Genomic DNA, 20,491 nt, shown 5'->3' on the forward strand with positions numbered 1-20,491 from the left:
GTGTTAGGAAGATGTCACAACATGCCCAGCATGGGGCTCCTAAAAAACATAAAACTGTTCAACAAAAGAAATATTAATGTGGTGCTGGCCTTACACAGGAAGGCATTCATCAAAATGCGAACAGCAGAAAAACATCAGCGCACAACAGGCAAAGAAACACCAATCAATCACAATCAATGATAGAACTTATTATGGAGACTGAGATCCACGATTGGTTCAATATTTTATTCACTCAGAGAAATGGGTGAAATAAATAGGGGGGGGGGGGGGGGTGATTGTTGTCACAGTAACTACTGTAATCGTCTTCACTGCTATAACATCTGAACACACAATGCATTTACATTAATCACGTTCAGTTAAATACATTAGCTAGCGCCAAAAAATGGCATACTGTATTACATAGCTTACATTAATGTGGTTCTGGTTTCAGTAATATGTCATTTGTAAGTGAAGTTTTAAAGATAAAAGCTTTAACAAAAGATTTTTTTCTCCCAATGGCACGAGAAAAGCGTAGCTTTTCTGTACAAATCACCTTTAGCGTGATCGACGAGGTCAAGTAGAAAACAACGAGTGTTACAAATCAAAGCCAGAATAAAAACATAACATCAAACATATATATGTATATATATAAAAAAAAATTGTACAATAAGTTGCGTACTGACATCATAAAAAAGATTTTCCAGTGTTGTATTGCTTTGCCTTTGGTATTGATAAAGAAGGAGTGCAGATCCGTCACTCTGAGTGTTTCGTTTACCTCTGAAAAAATTGTTAGAACTGCATGAAAACGAATGTGGGAGCTTTTCTGAGCATCGTTTTAGTGTACCGGCGCTTATGTGGAATAAAATAAAAACCTAATTGTTTTCTTAGTGTTCATATTGTTACATGGTTTCTGTTGATATTTTGAATTACATTGGGGGTTTTTAGGGTTAGACTATTTCCTACACTCTGGACTGTTCCCTGACATTTTTATTACTTTTATTTTACAGTGTACATATGATAAATAATGTGTTGCCACAAGTTAAGATGTGTTTTTAAAGGTAGCTTATACATTTTATTAATTTCACAACCATAAGATTGATCAGGAGCAAAATGCTGTTTCTTTACTTCAATGCTATCATCTCACTTTTTCCTTTTATTTTATCATTACAAAAAAAATGAGTAACCCTGCATTACAATTTCAAATCAATTTTTTTGAGATATTGCTTTGGATGTGAAATTTGAAATGGATGTGAATCTGGAACTCCCTGATGGTCATCTTAATTCCTGAGAAACCTTTTGACATTAACTACTGTTGATTTATTTTCAGCAACTACCCTTTTCTATGATTTCTTGTTTATTATTTGACAAGTTTAAGCACAATTGTCTAAACCCAGAGGTGGATAAACTGACACAGTAGGTCCAAGCAAATATCAGTAAGGCTATGCACTTATATGGATCATTTTTGTATTAACACGACACTAAAAATGCAATTTAATCCCGTAAAACCTGTGAGGTCTCTTATAAGTGCTGGTAGACTTAGATTGCATTTAAAAAGTTTGTAGTTTTTTAAGTTCAGAAATCAGTGAACCAAAGTGATTATATTAAAATCAGAAAATGAGAAATAAAATGTGGAGTGTGGGAATAAAATTCAAGTTTCAAGGAGGAGTTTCGTCCACACAGCTCAAATATCTGTGAAATATATATGCCCATGTAGAGCTAGTGTTCATGCCCAAGGCCAGTCAGTAAAATAATTTCCTAGCAATTGTGAAATGTTGCACTAAAAAGGAATGAGAGAGAAGTACACAAGTACAGGAAAAAAAAAAGTCTTGATTCTCGTGTCAGTGTTTCAAAGATGGCTAATCAGCTCGCCTGCAGGCTAGTATGGCTTCACAGCTTTAAGGTCAGTTGGGACAGCTTTGCCAACAGCTGGCAGGTGTTTTACATTGGTCCACAGTTTGGCACACAGGTCACTGTGAAGGTCAAAGCTAGTGGAAATGGAGACATGCTGCAGTGGAATTAACTATGAGCAGCTTGTTGTCCACACAGGTTCAATGATTTCCAAGTCATTAAAAAGTCAGGAACTAATCTCATCCTTCAGTGTCTGACACAAATCTCAGAGGTTTGTTTCGTCCCAGGTCGGGTCGTTCATGTTCTTCAGAACTCTCCTCACAATCCTCTCCAGCTCTTTCCTTGCCCGCTGTTCCTCTTCTAGCGTCCTCTTCATCCTCTTGTTGTCCTGGAGGAAGGGTGAAAGGATAAGGAGAAAAAAATAGATGAAAATAAATCAAAAGAGAGACAATAGATATCAAATTCATCGCCAAAAATAAAGTGAACCTGCAAAGGCAGAAACAGGCAGAGAAAAGGTCAGGTCAAAGCCACCACAGTGATCTAGGTCATAAATAGCATCGATGCACAGAAAAGGCTTCTTTCAGCTGCTCCGTTACACCAATATGGAACTTTTGTCTTGAAACCAAAGTAAAAAACCCATGACACTGCGCTGTGCTCCACACTAAGTATATTTTTACTCATTCAGGACCTGATCTCTGTTTAGAAACAACCTCCATCCCTAGTTTGTAGCTACTACAAAAATACTCCAAAGTATTAATGATCTGCAGTAATTCTGTCAGTAGAACCAAAACCCTAATTTCTTTTATTTGTATCAGGATAAAGGATCTGCCAGTACAGCATGTGTCCTTAATTAAACATGCAGGCATGCATTCAAACACACTGCCAGCAACTTCTTGGAGACCATCTGTGTTCTTGGACCTAATTTTGAACCTTTTATGTAAAACACGAGCAATAAACTGGTTACAGTAAGAAGATCTTGGCAGCAATAACTTTGTTTCTAAAAGAACTGGAGACAGACCTGTTTGAGTTCCTGGACTTCGTCTCTGAGGCTGTACACAGTGTCCACCAGACTCCTGCAGGCACAGAAAACAGTTCTTATTTATTTAGCTTCACCAGCACTGACTGAATATGCACAGTTTCACATGTTTAAGTCTCTGCATGAGTGTTGATGTAGGATTTATATACTTTGAGATTCTGTTTAGTATCCTCCACTTTCATTAAGCATATTTATGCCTTCGATTTTTAAAACGTTTCTTTTTATTTATTGCCATAATAACTGCATGCCCACAGGGATGACAAAGGCAGTATCAGTTTTCTGTATGTAAGCATTATAGCAAACATTAAAAAAAACATCTTTGTCTCTCACCTCTCCTCTACTACAGTCTGTCCATTGCTCCTTGTTTCCTCCACTATAATCTTCTCCTCTTCTGGGAACAACACCTGGACGTCCTTCCTACTGGAACCTGATTCGACATCGACAACAGTCAGGTTATTATAAAAAATATAACCTGTGTGACAAATGCACAAACCTCTTATCATTTCAACTTGTAAACATACAGTTCAAAGAACAATATCAGAGGCTTTAACAGGTGATGCCTTACAAACTACAAGCAAGCAAATGATATAATATTACCTTCACTGCTGGCAGATATAAGATAATGAAATGTGGCACTTTCAAACACAAACCTCTGACAGACGTCTGTTCCATAAGTGCACACTGAGAAATCTGTTTCATTTTACCTGGAGCCTGACTGAGGCTATATGCACTTAATCTCCTAGGACTTGGCATACACATATGTGGACGTCACATTTTGGGTTGTCTAGAGTCCAAAATACTAAATTTTGCTCTACAAGGGAGTGATATCCACTTACGAGGACATTATACTGTCTCTGTTTTATCGAAATCTAAAAAGAATATCCTCATATGTGGCTCTCATTTTTCTTAGAAACAAAAATCAGATAAAAAAAAAAAGATAATCTGGTGATTCCTTGTTTTTACATTCACTGGGTCATAATATGCCCAAATATCAAAGAGAAATTAAAAATGCATGCCATAGAAGAGTTCAGGTCTTAGGAGGTTAAACCTGCAGTGAAAGGCAATCTGTATGGTTGTCATGAACGTATCACCAGTTATTATGTTACTGTACTTGTCTACTTGCTTGTTTTGTTTGTATACATTTCAAACAGCAATAAACATACTTTACTATCAGGTATATTAGCAGACTGCTGTATGCTAATGAGAATACACACAGGGTAATACACAGAGATAACTACTGTGTACATATTATACAGCACAGATACACAGTACACAGGTATACGGACAGCAAGGGGAAGGTTTGAATCACTACACTAATATATAAAATGCTTTGAAGAAATATCTGCCCCCTTCCTGATTTCTTAGTGTTGTCCATATTTGTCACATTTAAATATTTCTGATTATCAAACAAATTGTAATATTAGACACAGATAATGAAAGTAAACACAAAAAATCTAAACTTAAATCCGATTGAGATGCTTTGCCATGACCTTAAAGAGGCAGTACATGCTTGAAACCCTCCAGTGTGGCTGAATTAACATGAATCTACAAAGACGAGTGGGCCAAGATTCCTCCACACTGATGTAAAAGACCAATTTCCAGTTATCACAAATGCTGGATTGTAGTCCTTTCTACCAAGAGGGGAAACAATCAGTTTTTACGGGGCAATTCGTTTTGGACACAGGGCCAAGAAGGGTTTGAATAAAAAAAATTTTACCATTTAAAAACTGCATTTTGCAGCTACTCGGATTATCTTTGTCTAAAATGTGTTTTATGATATGAAACGTAAGTGTGACAAATATGCAAAAACCTGGAAATCAGGAAGTGGGCAAATACTTTTCCACAACACTGTACATATCGATCACTATGTAAACCAGCTGGTTCAGCATCATGTCGGGGTTTGCAACATCGATATCTTACGGGAAAATGAGGCAGTCCTGTAACTATGGGCAGTCCAGATACTGTCATAATCCGAGTCCTCTGATTGGTCAGAACACGGAGGGTTGCCAGGCAAGCCAGCCACTGTGAGGCTGTTGTCAGCGAGTACGTGGTTGTGCATGAGGTCAGTTCCTTGCCAGGCTTTACAGAACCAGCAATGGACGGCATTTGAAAAACCAAATTGAATGTTTGGGGGATGAAGGAAGGAATATAAACCAAAGTGAAAGTGTAACCGATAATTTATAAAACCAGAAAACCAGGTTGTATGGGATAAAAAATATAAACATAGTGATGACAAAATTAACAAAATAAATGGATGATGTTAATAAAACCCAGTAGCACAATGTGTATGTTAACAGTTAATACAATAATTGGAGCATGAGGAAAACAGAGGAAGTGAGGTAAGACATAAAAGGAGAAGAGAGAAAAAACTGTTAGAGCCAAAAGCAGAAAACAAACAATGGTTTCCAATAAGACACAGCAACTATGTAGTTCTACGCATGATGCGTTTACATATGTTGCGCTGATGGATGTGTGCGTACTCACTGGAGTTAAGAGTCTGTCGTGTCTTGGCACTGGTACAATAAGCTTCAATGACTTTGAGTATCTGAGCATCCTCCTCTAGAGCTGCTGTACCTGAGAGACAAGGGCAGACCAGGGAACTGAGCTGATGAGACTGCACCTACACGCCCTCTGGTGGACATTTCTTCACTGTACAGCTTTCTAAAAGATTCAATAAAGGCTGACTCCAACTTCAACCACATATCAAAGTTAAAGTGATCACCAAAGAAAATCTACACAATTTGGATTTCAGCAGAGGTGAGGACTATGCATTGTTTTTATTAAAAACTGGGTTTCTGCTAATGAAATGAATATGCTGGTTTACTCTCTTAGAGAGAACTCCTTCCATTCATAAAATCTGATAGAAATGTACTTAATGGGCTGTCACAATGGACGAGTTACTTTCTTGAGTCTAAGACACTTCAAAAACTATTCCAGTTTTATTCAGTGTTACACTGCTGTCCAGCTGGAAGTTTAGCAAAATGCGTGACTCTGACAGATTAAAGATTATAGTACTTAAACATTATCTAATAGAAGCAACTGAAGAAATTTAGATTCACTACTAATAATATTATTAATTATGTTGCTATGAAGTAATAGAAGTCCCCATGGCAACATTTTATAGTTGAAAGTTCAAGTTTCTGTTCTTACTTTTTCTGACAGTGAAGTCCTCTTCTGATGGTTTCCTCTCTGGCTTCCTCTTCGGGAGGAGCTTCTTCATATTCTTAGGACTCCTACTCATGTCCTTCAAAAAAAGATAAAAAATAAAATTCAGATTTCACTTTTTCAGTCAAGTCTTGGATTATATCACGCAATACAACAGAAGTGAATTTAGAAAAATGTTTGCAAATAAAGGACACCAAAAGCAATATCTATTCTGTAATAAACTATAAAATCGAGCACCTCCTTGTAGCAGAGAGCAGCAGAGGGCCGGAGTGGAGGAGCAGGGCGAAGGCAGCTTAAGCTCCAGGGTTTGGGGGTACTCGGTGGCTCCAGGGGTCCCCACATAGGGCTGCTGATTCCCATTCCATGCAAGGAGACATGGGGAAGGGTGTGGTAAGTGCTCACACTGCTCCCTCCACGAGACTCCGAGTTTCTAGAGGGAGTGACAGGGTGAGAGGGCAGCTGGGAGGAGGTGGGTGAAGTGGAAAAAGAGGAGGAATCAGAGGAGAGGAAATTAGAAGGAAATGACGTGGATGAGCTGTAATTCATTTATTTTGTAGAAAATGTGCCGACTTACTGTGTGACAGACAGACAGAGTCTTGTGTGTGGATGCAGCCGGAGCGTGGGTGTGTTTAGTGAGAAGGTCCAGCCATTCCTGCAGATCGTGCTGACTGTTACATGCTACCTGGATGCGCTCACCCTGGCTGCCTGCACAATGACCCACACAAAGTGGAAGATGTTAATATTGCAGACAAGCACACACATCATACAAATACAAAAGAAACCTGACCTTCCTCTCCCCAGTCAGTCATTCTTATATTTTCCAAATTATGCTGAATGTGCTACTTGTGTTTTGTACGACAGCCCTTACTTTTTATCCATAAGCAAAACTGACTATTTTTTACTATATACAGATCAGTTCAAATCAAGGCTTTGTGCAGGCCAGTCTGTAACATTCATTTTGGGTTTCTGGCGGGAGGCGTGTTGGATGACAAAGCGAAGAACCAGACTCAGTTTTGCTTTCTTGAGGGTTTCTTTCAGAATCTTCACAAATCCGTCGTTCTTCATGATTCCTTCCATATTGACGAGATTCTCAGCAGCAGATGCACTGAAGCATTCTCACAGCATAATACTCCCACCACTGTTTGGCCTTTGGGTTGTACACCTCTTCCTGCTTTCTCCAAACATAAGCAACGTCTCTGCCCTAGAGCCCTAGTTTTGTCTCATCTGACCAAAGGACGCAGTTCCAGTGTGAACGACTGTGTGACGACTTCTCCAGGTCGTCTTTAGCATATTTCAGTCTAGCTTGAAGCTGTCTTTTCTGTAGAAGTGTTTTTGTTTTCTTGGACTGCAAACTTGCAACCAACTCCTGTGCAGGATTCTAACAATTACAATACCAGACTTGGCTGACTCATTCATGGGTGTCCTGATAGTTGTTCTGGATAGATCTCTCAGTAGTTTAATTTCCATAGTCTTTGGAATAATATTGTTTCACAAAAAAGCAGAAGTGTAGGTAAAGCATAATAAAAAAAATTCTGAATTTTCTAAAATATTTTGTGAAGATAGTTTGTATACATGTTAAATTTTTAAATATGTCCTCAAAAAAGCAAATTATACTTGAGGGTTAAACTGCAACAGTAATCACTTTATGCTTTTCAGCATGTCCTGCAAGGAGTGTATCTTCTGGGTTCTTATTATTAATGAATTTATGCAAAAACAATCCCTGAATCTCAGAGTTTTGGCGAAAATGCCCGGACTCCCAGTGTTCCTGCCTAATGTAAATATGAGATCATCAGGAGCAAACTGTCTGTGAAACCCCATATTTGAAACAGGCCATGAGTGTAAAGATGCTGAAATCAAGTGAGATTCTATAAAAGAGCTAAGCTGAAATGTCTTGTAGTAAATGAAGAAAGGGGCTGACCAGATATTTCAAAAGCATTCTTCAAGTTTTCTCCATCCTCTATCCTGGAAATAAGCATTCCTGATAATGGTATCCGCCCCTGCAGACACAACCAGAAACAGTGTTCATCAGTGCACCAGATAAGCTAGTAATGTTTGACACCTCAAAGAAATACATGCATGTTAGTGACAGGAACATTACTGTGGAAATTACAGCGATCAAATCAAGTGTGCCATACCTGATAGATGAATCCACTCATTCTCAGGCTGGCAGAGACCATGAGCAGAGTGTGATGGAAGAGAAGGAGGTAGCATTCATTTGACTCCTGAAAAATAGGATGTTTTATTGGATTATTGCAGGGGTTTACCTTGCACTATAAAAGTGCCAAGTGCTGTATAAATAAAATTGAATTGAACTGTGAACTGAATGGTGTTCATTGTGGGAGTGAATATAAATTTCTGGTACATTCACACGGCACAGTTTGTGTAAACGCTAAGTTTAACAAGTATGCTCAGGTTTTTCTGGCTAATCAGTAGCTGGCCTGTGAGTATGCCTTTCATTTCAGAAAGACAACAACAGGTTCTGTGTGTTGTTAAGCTCTTGCAGGTCGTGATAAGTACCGGACAGTTCTGTGAGTGAACTGCGGCCTGGGACATGTGAAGGACAGGGCCAAGAGTTCGGATATCATCTCCCTCCCAGTTTCTGATCGGCTCTGTTAAAATCTGCAACACCAGTTCCTTCTTCTTCCTGATTTCCTTACACTGAGCCTGAGGACACAGAAACACAGAACAGGCATTCAAAAGCTCCGTGACATCATTTCTGATTGATACAGTGAAACAGAGGTTAAATGTACAAAAAACAGGTCATAAAATTACACTCAAACTCAAAAAATGTAACATAAGACACCATTAGTCGCCTCTTATGGGTTACTTTCTGCAGGTTGAGTAGTTTGATACACTTTGTACCCCTCATTTCTGGGCTACATTAGCATGCACATTACGTTTGACTAGCTTAATGTTTAAGGACTGATAAGCATGTGTCTTACAGAGAGGTTTTTAAAGGCTGTCATAGAAGCCTGTAGATCAGCTCTGTCAGGGTGTTGGTCCTAAAAGACAGACAAGATTCAAGATTTAAGCACATGAAAACAAATAACCTTTTTCCCTCTTGTCAACATTCTCTGCCCCAGTTATCATCATTCGATAAAATGATTCAATTAAAGTTTGCAGGACTTGAGTATACTAGCAGAGATGCAGAAAGACAGGGAGCAATTCAAGCTTACTTCCATATGTCTGTCCAGTTCTTTCAGCAGGGTTGGGTATCTATCCAGTCTGATGAAGGGTTTACTTAGGCTAGTGGTCAGTGCCAAGATCCCAGGGGGGGGTGCTCCTTTTGACTCCATGTACTCTTTCAGCTCCTCACTGTGATACACACACACAGACAAAATATACAAAATACAGCACATGAGCTTACTCTTTCGGGATAGAAAGTTTTTTTCTGTGGATTAAAATGATCAGACAGTACCTGTGTTGTGTCAGTACATTGACAGCAGAAGGGTGATTAGAGCAGTAGGTCAAATAGATTTTCTTCATCTGGGGGATCAGGCCCAGGAAGAACCCTCCAATCCTCTGCTGGCTCTCAGGAAGTCTACACACACAAATGACATGACAATACCAGTCTGGATAAAAGCAGAATCCTAGTATACTTGCTGCACTTAAAGATAAAAGTTTCACTCTGTGGTAATTATGGGTGTTAGCCAGCCTTCAGCCTTAACATAAAACAGAAGTGAAAACTGATGGGAAAACAACATTTCAAGACCAAACTTTAAAACTATAATGTCTTCTGTTAAAGAGATCATTTAGTGACACACAACCAATCGTCATCTATACGAATGAAACACAGGCTCAGCTGCTGTTGTTCATCAGGTTTAAGATTTTTATTACCCCCAAAAAAATCATTATCATCATTGTGTACTTGTCCAAACTGGAAAAACCGGTTGTATGACTTCATATGACCAATAGATGTCGCTGTTGTTACAATAATCGCCAACATGAAGGTCCATTCAGGACAGCTGCTGGTCTGAGTAATCTTAGTGCAACAGGATGTGAACATGGGAAGTTCATCTGAGTATTGTGCATGTTTTAGAAAGGCTATAGAGAAGTTATATGATAGTCAAAGTTCAGAAAAACATATGCTACACACACATTTAATTCCAGCACAAAAGTGAAATTAATAACCTGTAAATACAGCAGTCAAACTTTATTCAGTAAAACAAGCAAGGTTCAGAGAAGAAAGAAATGTCTGTCACTAACAAACTGACCAGTCAGTCCAAACTCCGTCCATGCATCCATCCAGTCTATCACAGGTCATCAGTCAAAACTCAAAAATATTACATGCACAGTAAAGACTAAGAAAATAAATATATACTGACTTGGTGTGCTCTTCCAAAGACTGAACCAGCATTTGCTGAAAGGTTGAAATGTCTTCCAGGTTTGCCTGAATGTGACCGATGTCAACACTGCTGAGTCTGCAGAAGAGAGGAGAGAGCAGAGCATTAACTCTGATGGTGTGTCAGAAAATATCTAACACACAAGTGTGACACACCACACTGTATATATACAGACAGATATACAGATAACCTGTCAGATCGATCCAACTATTTCATGAATTATATTCAGCCAAGTACTGTTAAAACCTGACTTGTAATTTCAAACATTTATACCCTATAAGGATAATACAGAAAAAGTATATTAAGGAAAATGTATTCAAGGTAAAGGCACTGTAATTTAAAGTACATGTCTGATGTGGATCTACCTGAAATATATAATAACAGTATGCCTGGCTCCAGAATGTACAGGGACAGCAAATAATATATTCTGTCATATGTGTGTGTAAATATTAGATATATGTGTATACATATTCAATTTAGATTTACGACAGTGTAATAGATATGCCTGTGTGCGTTTCCTCCCCCTCTAAAATCTGACTCTGTTGAATAAAACAACGAAAGGTGTAAAAATAACTCTACCTGTCTGTGGGATGAAGTGGGCGAAGGTATGAACCCAAGAGACTCTGTAACTCCCTTGAATATTCAGTCTCTGCTTCCAGGATGTTCTGTAGGACCTGAAAAAGCCATCACACACACACACACACACACACAACATTTTCCATTACTTATGTTAAGTGATACTATTAAAATATAAAAGAAAAGAGTGAAAGAGTGAAAAAGTGCCAGGCCATTGAGTTTCCTATCACTGTAAACGTCTATCTTCAGGTTTTGGATAATTGTACAGCGTTATATGAGTTTATAAGGAAACAGCTTTTCAGTGGGAAGTGCATTTGCCACAAACTAACAGGGAAAGTCACTGGAGCCTTCGGGAATTGTAGTGTTGTCCTGGCTCGATTAGCTTTCCAAGGGTCTGACTCCGCAGGCTAACTGGCTAATCTCGCCATGACATCAGAAACCTCACAGTAATGAGGTTAATGAATTGCACGGTGACAGATAAGACAGCGCTGTGTCTCCCCTCAGGCCAGGAGCCAGTATATGTTTACCAGCATTTTAAGCAACTGTAAATTATATTTTTGTATATATTATTTTATATATTATATTTTTTTATTTAAAAATGATCTATAAGAGGAGATGGAGACGATGCCAGTGTGCAACCAATCATGAAAAAGCACACAAACAGATGAAAAGCATGCATCTTCTACTTTAAAAGCTTCTGTTCTAAGGAACAGCTTTGACTTCAGGCACGTCTGTGTGTGCGTGTGTGTGTGAGACACACTCAGGTAAACCACCCAATGATGGATAGTCTTGTGAGGTTTTGCAGCTTGTTGCATTATTGAAACACTCACAAACACTCACGCAAGCATCAGCAGTAGCCAACCCTGAGGCAAGGCTGCCCCAGAAACCAGTGGAATGGAAGAAATAACCTACATTACATCTGCGCCACACTCACACACACACACATGCACGTACACACAAGGATGACACACGTAGGGGTGCTATGCAAGCTCCACAATTACATGCTACACAATCATTAAATAGATGTGTGGAAAAGAACAGATTGCAACAGTCCACAAAAGCCCACACACTTAAGAAATCCATCCATTGGCACAATGTAGGTGAGCAAACACTCACACACAAATAGAATTTCTTAAGATTGTGATACTTACCACATTGTAATAGGTCTTGTTGATGATAGTGGTATCAAAGCCTTTAGGCGGACTTTTGAGCGTCCCAGACTTTGGCTTGTCTAACGTTTTGTCTAAAAATATCAACAAAAGAAAAAAAAATGGAGAAAGAGGGTCACTGGCTTTAAAATAGAGATAAAAACAAAATACAAGCTACATACAAATTTTGTCAAATAAAAATAAAAGTGATGTGCTCATATAACAACACAACACATTCTTAAGTCACTGTGTGTTTTACTTTACCAACTTAACTCCCTACAGTTTTCTTTCTAAGAATTTAAGACAAACTTGATCAAAAGGCAAAGGTCAACAACCAAAAAGTAACAGTTCTGATCGCTCACACAGCAACTAAAGCAATAAATCTTCCTTTCACTGTGGCGCACTGATACCGAACGTCTCATCTAGTAAAAAAAGATCAACAGTCGCTGCACAAGAGCACCCAGAAAATCTCCCTCAGAAAATGTCACATAGAAACAATTTTTTTGGGATGAAAGCTCCAACATTCTCCAACTGCAGGACAATGTTGTGGCTGATCCAGTATGTAGGTCAACCAGTGATTGAATGCTATAACTCATTGACTCGACAATGTCATGTCATTTCATTGTCCAGGCCACTGTTATTACAGCCCTGGGTGGCCCATAACAGAAACCTTCTCGTATTCTTCTCTTCACTATTTGTAGACACTGCAAAGTAAGGCAAGACGAGCGACAACAGCACAAAAGTATGTTCCAGATAATGGTCGCCTTAATGCACTTTTTAAACTCACCCGACAGACTACAGAAACTAAAGAGCAACCTAAGGAAGCTATGAAAGACACTTTCCTAGATCTTGGTTCATTGCTCTCAAAAAGAATGCTTTATGTCATCGCTGTTGACTCTACAAACAGGCACAGCAATCACAAGTATAAGCCTGCTATCTCACACATCAAACAACTCCCACTGGACATTTGGATTTACTGCCATTCCTCAGAGTGCTGTTATCACGGTTGAAGTTTTCTGCTGTGATGTTAAAGTCAGGAAGTTTCTTTTTATACAGCAGTTCTGGAACTTCCTTTCTTTGTGTTATTGCAAAGCTTTCTTCCTTCTGTCCTGCCTTTCCTCCCCCAAAAGCAACAAAACTAACCAACAAATTTAACCTAAGATGTCAAAAGAAGAAACACCATGTTAGTATTAAAATAAAGGCAGAAAAAGCTCATATATGTTGATTATTGTTGAATTCCAGGGTGAAGAAACCTAACTATGCAACTATGTTAAAGAACGGCGAGGAATGAGGGGAATTTCTGAACAAAACAAACAAACCCAAAAAGAAACATGACATATGAAATAAATCTCAATTACAGTACGTGCCAAGGATATCTTGTCCAGTCCTTGAGAAATCATTCAACTAAAAGAGGTCAGGAAGTTATAATCAGTAAGAACAGACATGCAGGAAGTCTGTTTGTATGTATCTGGTTGTGTGTCTTTGCTGCTGCTTTGGGGGAAACAACCCTCACTTTAAATTGATATTAGCAGTGTTTTTTTTTTTCAATTCCAATGTTTATTTTACTGCATTTTAGAACTTGAAACTGTCATATAATATTAATGGCTCATATCGTGCATGATGGAAGCAAAATGTTCAAAATATTTTATAAGCAAGCTGCTCTAAATCTGCTGACAGGCTTGAAGATGGGAATATGTAAAGTCAAACATCTTAACATGAGGCCCATGTGCAGAAAGGTATCAAACTGTCCTCTGTGACCAAAGCAATAAGGAGTTATTTCTCCTCAGTGGTGCACAACATCTGAAGCAGTAATAGTTTAACCCACCATTTCCTTTCAGCTCCCGTACATAGTTACTGGGGAACCACCCAGTCTTGTCCTTCAGCGTGCCTTCCCACCAGCCCCCCTCCTCCTGCCTGGTCACAATAATGAGGTCACCCTTGGAGAAAGACAGTTCGTCCTCATTGGTCTGCTGGAAGGGGAAGCGTGCCCTGACCAACAGCTGGCCACACCCACTGCCCTCTGACATGTCCTGTGAACGAGAGGAGCGGAAAACAACGTGAAAACAGAAAGCTGTTATTTATTAGTCGTGTTCAGGCAGGCACCACCTTCAGGGGACTTTAGAGGATTAAACTTTTTCACAACACAATAATATTTCTAACCCTGTTGCTGTTTGTTTGCTGTTATTACCGTTCTTATCTTTGACGTGGTTACTCACCAGGCTGCGGTACTGAGGCTGCAGCAGTTTCAAGGAGCGACTCTGAGTGTTCAGAGAGTCAAAGGACTTGATCCTTGAGGTTGAGGAGTGTGCCACACATACGGTGTCCCCAGAAACACTCAAATCTGCAAATGCATGATGCAACTGAATACATCTTAAATTCATGTGGTGGCCAAACAGGAAGATGCTCCAAAAAAGTCCAAATGTTTGCAGAGATGGAATAAATACTGCTCTCTCACACACACACAGTGATCTTACCTTCAGTAGCTTTGTTGAGGGCAACCAAGGAGTTTAGCACCTTAGAGAAGTTCAGTCCCTGCAGCAGGTCATTGACCTCGAAAGGCTTCAAGGAGAGAAAACCAAATAAAGAATATGAAGGGAATTTTAGAACAGCAATAAACCATAGAGAGGTTTGACGTAAAGTGGGGAAAATACACATTCATAATAAATTCATAGAGCATGACATCAAGAATCACACAAACTGCCTTCCTGAAATAGCTGTGCATGTATCTCACATAGAAATGTGGAAGCAAATAAAAGGGGTTTGAAAAACAAAGGGCAACAAAAAACAAGACTACAAGAAAATATCTTCTTCCTATTTGGTTCACTTCAATAATTGTAAATGTACATAATGAAGACGTATGTCTGCCTAAAAAATTAAGAAACACAAGTAGTTAGTGGGGGGCTTACATCCCTACTCCAACTACAGTCTGGACCAGGATTACTTAAAGTCTGAGCCCCCCCCCCCCTCATTAATCTCCACATTACACACAGACACACAAAACCATAATCAACATACTTGTGAGGCTCCTAATCTTGTGTACACCACACACACTGAATGACTTCTAAATTCCCAAGCCGTGAAGGTGGGGCGATACTGAGGCATAAAAGTCAGCTTTGGAAAATAGAGCTATTTAAAAAGAAAGAACATCTGTAATCTTCATTCTCTGTTTCTGCGCAGACTGAGTCGCTTTGATCTAATAAATAAAACCACACTGTCCTTTTATGTTGCCTTTTTCGGAAAGTGCTCTGGTTTGATTTATGCATACAAGCTTGACTGGTAGTCAAGAGCAGCGTGGACCCAAAAGTTAATTCACACGTTCACCTCTCCTACTGGCACTGGCCCAAGACACAAAATGAGACTTAGCAACAGTGCTACAGCTGCATGTGAACACATTTTAGCAGTTTAATGCAGGCCCCTGATCAATCTGACACCTGACACAAAAAAAGCACTTTAACTAATGAAGGAAAATGCATTTGACACAGACATCCTACGTGTTACATTTGGCAGTTACTGACAAATGTTCTTACTTCTGTCCAACCAGAGTCCTAAGATTTAGGCTAGGATTACTTTAGCTCCACTGAAGCATATTAGGCTGAAAGAAAAAATGTACTACAATTACAAATTCAGACAATCCTTAAAAAAAAAAATCAAGCATGCAATATGCTTGTCTTACACTTTGCCCTGTAGATTTTCTCGCCTGCATCTGTAGACGAGCACCTACCGTCACAACTCACTTACAACAAACACCTGTCATAGGTCAAACAGCTTACCTGATTATAGGCAGCACTTGATCTACTGTTGCAGCGAAGGCACTCAAAATGCACAGGATCACTGTCCCACCCTGGTCAAGTTTAATTAACAGCAGACGCCAATCTATGATCACGACTGTTTTTTGGGGGGTTTTTTATTAACTGTGCAGCTCTTCTTAATCACGTTCAGCGTTCGTCCACGCTCAAGCCGGCACTTATTGCCCGCTCTCTAATCCTCTTGTGCTGGACACACACAGTCTGGCTCGCCCTCTTCTTGTCCCGAGGACTGTCTGAGAGAATTACAATGCTGATGTCAGTCAGACTGCTAGTAATGGAGACCTTGGCTTCCAGCAACATGGCTGGCATGCCTCTAATCAAGCTGATTGGAAAACCCACTGGCTCGGGCTGCCTGGCGTGCAGCATTACATCAGCCCACTCTTTTACTCTCCTTCATTTCATCTTTTCATGCTCCTTCCATTCCTCTTCTAAAAGCCCACAGTTGTTTTCCAAGTCCTGAGCGAAACCACGCTACACGTCTAGAACCTTGACTCTTGTGTTGCGTAATCTACTCTTCTCAATTATGACCCCATGGCTTTTTCCACGGCTAAGATCAATAGTGTGTACATGGGTGTGTGTGTGTCACATCATACACTATTTACTAGCTTTCTCTTCACACTCACTGTGAGCCAGGATATAACCTGGCTCCTGGGCCTGCCGTTGTGCAAACACAGACAGAAGCACACATCCTAATATGCGATTCTGAACACTGAGAGCGGTATGGATATTTTTAGCACAGCATTTTATAACAAATTCAATATCCAGCTTCATACTTAACCCTTTCTTTGCCAAACAACTGCTTATTCATTCCCAAATATTAACGGCAGTAGTTGAAACAGCATTCAGATCAGCAGAAAAGTCTGCTCCACCTCCAACAACACACTCCCTTTGACTTAAAGCACGCCCCAAATGAGAACTATGGTAATGATCAAGTCACACATTAACTACCTGTGTTTTTCTCTTATTCCAAATGGGATCACCCACAACTCAATGGTATCGACCAGCAACGCACCAATATAACCGACAGACATTGATGTCATTCTCTGTCATTATAAAGGATATTAACCTGTGGTGATGGCCTGTGTTTAGCTGTTGTGTCCCACGTGGAAGCAAAGAATAAACAAGTGATAAGAAAAATGACAAATAAATAAAAAAACATAAAAATGGATCACTCCTAGCATCAGCTCTTTTTATTTTAGACCCTAGTATGGGCCCAGAATTTCACATTTGGTGCATCTTTAGTCTGGACTATAGTCATCCTGAAAACAAACATACCCAATTATTGATCTGTTGTGCAGTCTGAATACTGCTGCCAAGTCAGAAATGAAAACAGAGCATCCACGCTTATCTCTGCTTCTTGTTTCCATAACTACAAATGGTCTACAGGCAGCAACAGCCATACAAGCCTGTGGGCTCGAAACATCTTTGAGACAGACTGAAAATCAACTCATTTTGGCCTACTTTTACTGGCTCTGCTCCTCACAGTCAACACCACAGCTGGTGCTTTTCAGCATGGGTAGAGGAGTGTATCATATGAGGATACGCCCACCTTGTCTAAATAAAAGCAAAACTGTGCAACTTTTATATAAAGCACCACGCATGTAGGCGTTTGCTAAAGACTTTATCAATGACTAACTAGTAAAAACTATAACTTTCGAGTTTATTTTTATGAAAAATCATTCCCAAGTTTGCCTGGACCACATGAACATCACATAAACCGCACACCTGATGATATAAAGCCTCATATTTACAGATTATTATACAGTAATAAAGCTTAAAAGTGTCTGAATACCCCAAAATGGCTCATATAGGTATGTACAAAGCTTTAGTAAGCATTAATAAAGCTGAAAAGGGCTTCCATTAGGATCTATTTCTTATGAGGTCACCTTCTTCCAGTGTTTTTCAGTGTTTATAAATATGTAATTAACGAATTGAATTAAAACAAGTGGACACAATTGTGTCGTTGTGTTTTAATGCTTCCTCGAGGAGAAATAGCCACAGGTATTCACTCATTAACGACACACTTTCAGCTCGTGAGTACTGTCTCGTGCCATTAGCAGCTACTATAACAAATGCATTTTTTAAGTAAAAAAAAAAAAGAGGGTCCATTCAAACAATGAAACTCTCTGTGAAACCACAGGACACGCTGCACCCGAGGCTTCCCGCAGTTAATGGGCACATTACGGGTGCATTAACTCACCTCCACACCGAAAGCCCCGCAGCCTTTAACAAACTCGGTTATGTTCCTCTGACACTCGCTGTCGCCCCTCGGCTCCTGGAAAAACTGTGCACGAAGAAAAAAACACAACAACACCAAATTAGCCCAAATTGTCAACTCATAATAGACACAGAAGAGTTCCTGAAGGTGTCTAAGGTTTCGTCCGCTTGAAAACAATCTTATTCCAGCCGTTTGCTGCCTATGCACTTGCTGCTTTCCAGGATCAAGCCAGCTCGGGTAATCAGTCAAACTTCCGGGTTTAACTTTCAGAGTAAAAGCATTATTTTCATACCTTTAACTGCCTGCTTTCGTTAAACAATAATAAGAAAGTAGCCAACAAATACACAGAGCTTGTACTATAATGTAATTTTTCAGCTAGTTCATCGGGTTTTAATGTTATCATCATACACTACTTATCACAAAATGTGCTTAACAGAAATAAAAAAAACAACATTCTAACTTAAAATAAGCGCATAGTCTTCACCGAAGACAACTAGCTATGAGCTATCCTCCTAAATAAGAAAAATAATAATAATAATTCTAATGAGCAACAAGCCGTAGATAATGACATGGTTCGTGCCTTTATTTTGATAGGACGACTCCCTCCCTGTGCGCAGGTTACTTTGGTTGGATAAGTAGGATATGACGTTGACTGGTTCATGGTCCACTGTGTGTGTGTGTGTGTGTGTGTGTGTGTGTGTGTGTGTGTGTGTGTGTGTGTGTGTGTGTGTGTGTGTGTGATGAGCTGATAAGCCTGTACATTAAAGCAGTAAGCTTCCTAAACTCTAGAACTGGCTCTGACTTCCTATGAAGCAAAACACATGTAGTGTCATAGTTGAATAATGATGATATAAGTAGCGTGCATTAAGTATAATTGGCAGTTAGAAGTATTTCTGCTGGTATTAGGTGCGTTTCAGTAAAATATTATATTATTAATGCAGAAGTCGGGTCACATTTACATATAACTTCACAAGCTGCCTCCTGCTTTTATATTCCCATAGACATGAATATTTTTTTAATTGTGAAATGAAAATAACACTTGAGGGGAAAAAAGAAGCCTGTACTGCAGTGGTGAGTATCAAATTGTCGTATTTTCAAGTAGCAAGAACTGATTTTAGATTTTCCTCACAATCAACTAAAAAAAAAATGTAAGAGAAAAAAATCTTATATTCTGCAAAGTGATTAGGGTGGGGGGTTTTTTTGTTTTTGTTTTTTAAGATTGTTATTTTTAAACCCTACACATCCAGGGATATTTAATTCCGCAGGATGAAGCTTAATTGGTCTCATGTAATATTTATCATGAAGCTCTTATCATGAACACTTTTAACACAGTTTTCCTTTCTTTTGCTTCCCCATATTATATCGATTTCACTGGGTTATTATTAGTCAGTTGTACCTCTTTCTCCCCTTGCATTTACTTACTTTGTCCACCGTCCCGGGTCTGAGTCGCTCCAGCAGCCTGCACAGCACCGCTCCATCCTGCAGGGACGCCTGGAGGAAAGCCTCTGGATCCGAGATGCTTTTCTTGGGAGACTCCAGGACTCCGAGCGTTATGAGCCACGTTACCGTCTGTTCGGCTGAATTCATGCTTGACTTTCAGATGTCATAAAAAACAACAAAAGCAGCGGCGGGGGGTAGCAGCAGCACTCTCCCCTGTTAGTGTCTGCGCTAACCTACTTGTGGTTTGTCCAAAATCAGACGGCGGCGTCAGCCCCGCCTTGTTTTGAACACTACAATCAGCGCGCACTGGCTGGATCCTCTGCGCTGTTTTTTTCCTGCTATAGAAAAAATAAGGTGGAAGTGAGAAATACCGCTTTTCCTTCCTCTAACAGCCCCTCATTGTCTGCGCTCTGGCTCTCCCTCAGCGGATGTTGGCATCACCTTTGCTCAAACACAACTGTAGCAGCGGCATTATTGTCAAACCAGCTGCTCCAAGAAGCAACTTCCTTTAATGGTTTACAAATTAAAAGTCTAACGCAACAACAACAAAATGAATCTGATACAAAGTAACTACAGGGCCAGTATTGCTTATACCGATACTGATCCCGATACTTTTAATCTATAAAAGCAGCTTATTTAGGGGAGCTCAGTGTTTCATAACTTTTCGAGGAATCGATTTTTGGGGGAAAGCTGGACTCTTTGCACTTAGGGTCAGTATCTGTTGTTTAAAAATTCTATAGGTAATAAAAAAATACAATTGACAGTCAACACAAAAGAATTCAAACATTTTTTTTAGAATTCATGTTTGATTTATACTTTTTTATTTACAAAATTTAATTTACTGTCGATATTTGGCAACAAGACACAGGCTGAGCTGGCTGACATAATAGTGTGCATGTGGTATTGCTAAAGCAGCATTTCTGTATAGTACC

The 20,491-nt window shown here is 39.5% G+C and overlaps 1 protein-coding gene across 2 annotated transcripts; it reads right to left on the reverse strand.

Moving 5' to 3' along the window:
- Positions 1-206: 206 nt before the first annotated feature.
- Positions 207-20,113, reverse strand: LOC309700736 (rho guanine nucleotide exchange factor 7-like). Of its 2 annotated transcripts, XM_082524514.1 has the most exons (22): positions 19,542-20,113; positions 18,102-18,185; positions 14,570-14,654; positions 14,312-14,436; positions 13,921-14,125; positions 12,099-12,190; positions 10,951-11,045; positions 10,354-10,449; positions 9,447-9,569; positions 9,205-9,343; positions 8,971-9,030; positions 8,546-8,692; positions 8,164-8,250; positions 7,947-8,025; positions 6,603-6,733; positions 6,266-6,487; positions 6,014-6,107; positions 5,348-5,437; positions 4,784-4,942; positions 3,194-3,290; positions 2,846-2,900; positions 207-2,215 (listed from the first exon to the last, which is right to left on the reverse strand). In XM_082524514.1, the coding sequence occupies exons 1-22, from the start codon at positions 19,704-19,706 to the stop codon at positions 2,093-2,095; spliced, it is 2,553 nt and encodes an 850-aa protein (XP_082380640.1). In that variant the 5' UTR covers positions 19,707-20,113; the 3' UTR covers positions 207-2,092. The 2 variants fall into 2 exon arrangements, with proteins under 2 accessions (XP_082380640.1, XP_082380641.1); XM_082524515.1 differs by lacking the exon at positions 4,784-4,942 and having other exon boundaries at positions 19,542-20,108.
- Positions 20,114-20,491: the final 378 nt, after the last annotated feature.

The sequence above is a fragment of the Aulonocara stuartgranti genome (genome assembly GCF_965226115.1).
Source record: "Aulonocara stuartgranti genome assembly, chromosome: 23".
Taxonomy (NCBI): Eukaryota; Metazoa; Chordata; class Actinopteri; order Cichliformes; family Cichlidae; genus Aulonocara; species Aulonocara stuartgranti.

Excerpts from the sequence above, each read along its gene's own strand:
- LOC309700736 (XM_082524514.1), bottom strand. The coding sequence starts at position 19,706 with ATGAATTCAGCCGAACAGACGGTAACGTGGCTCATAACGCTCGGAGTC. Across the intron at positions 18,186-19,541 it reads GACCCGGGACGGTGGACAAA|TTTTTCCAGGAGCCGAGGGG; the intron begins GTAAGTAAATGC and ends CTTCGTGCACAG. Across the intron at positions 4,943-5,347 it reads ACGACAGACTCTTAACTCCA|CCTGGCAAGGAACTGACCTC; the intron begins GTGAGTACGCAC and ends GGTTCTGTAAAG.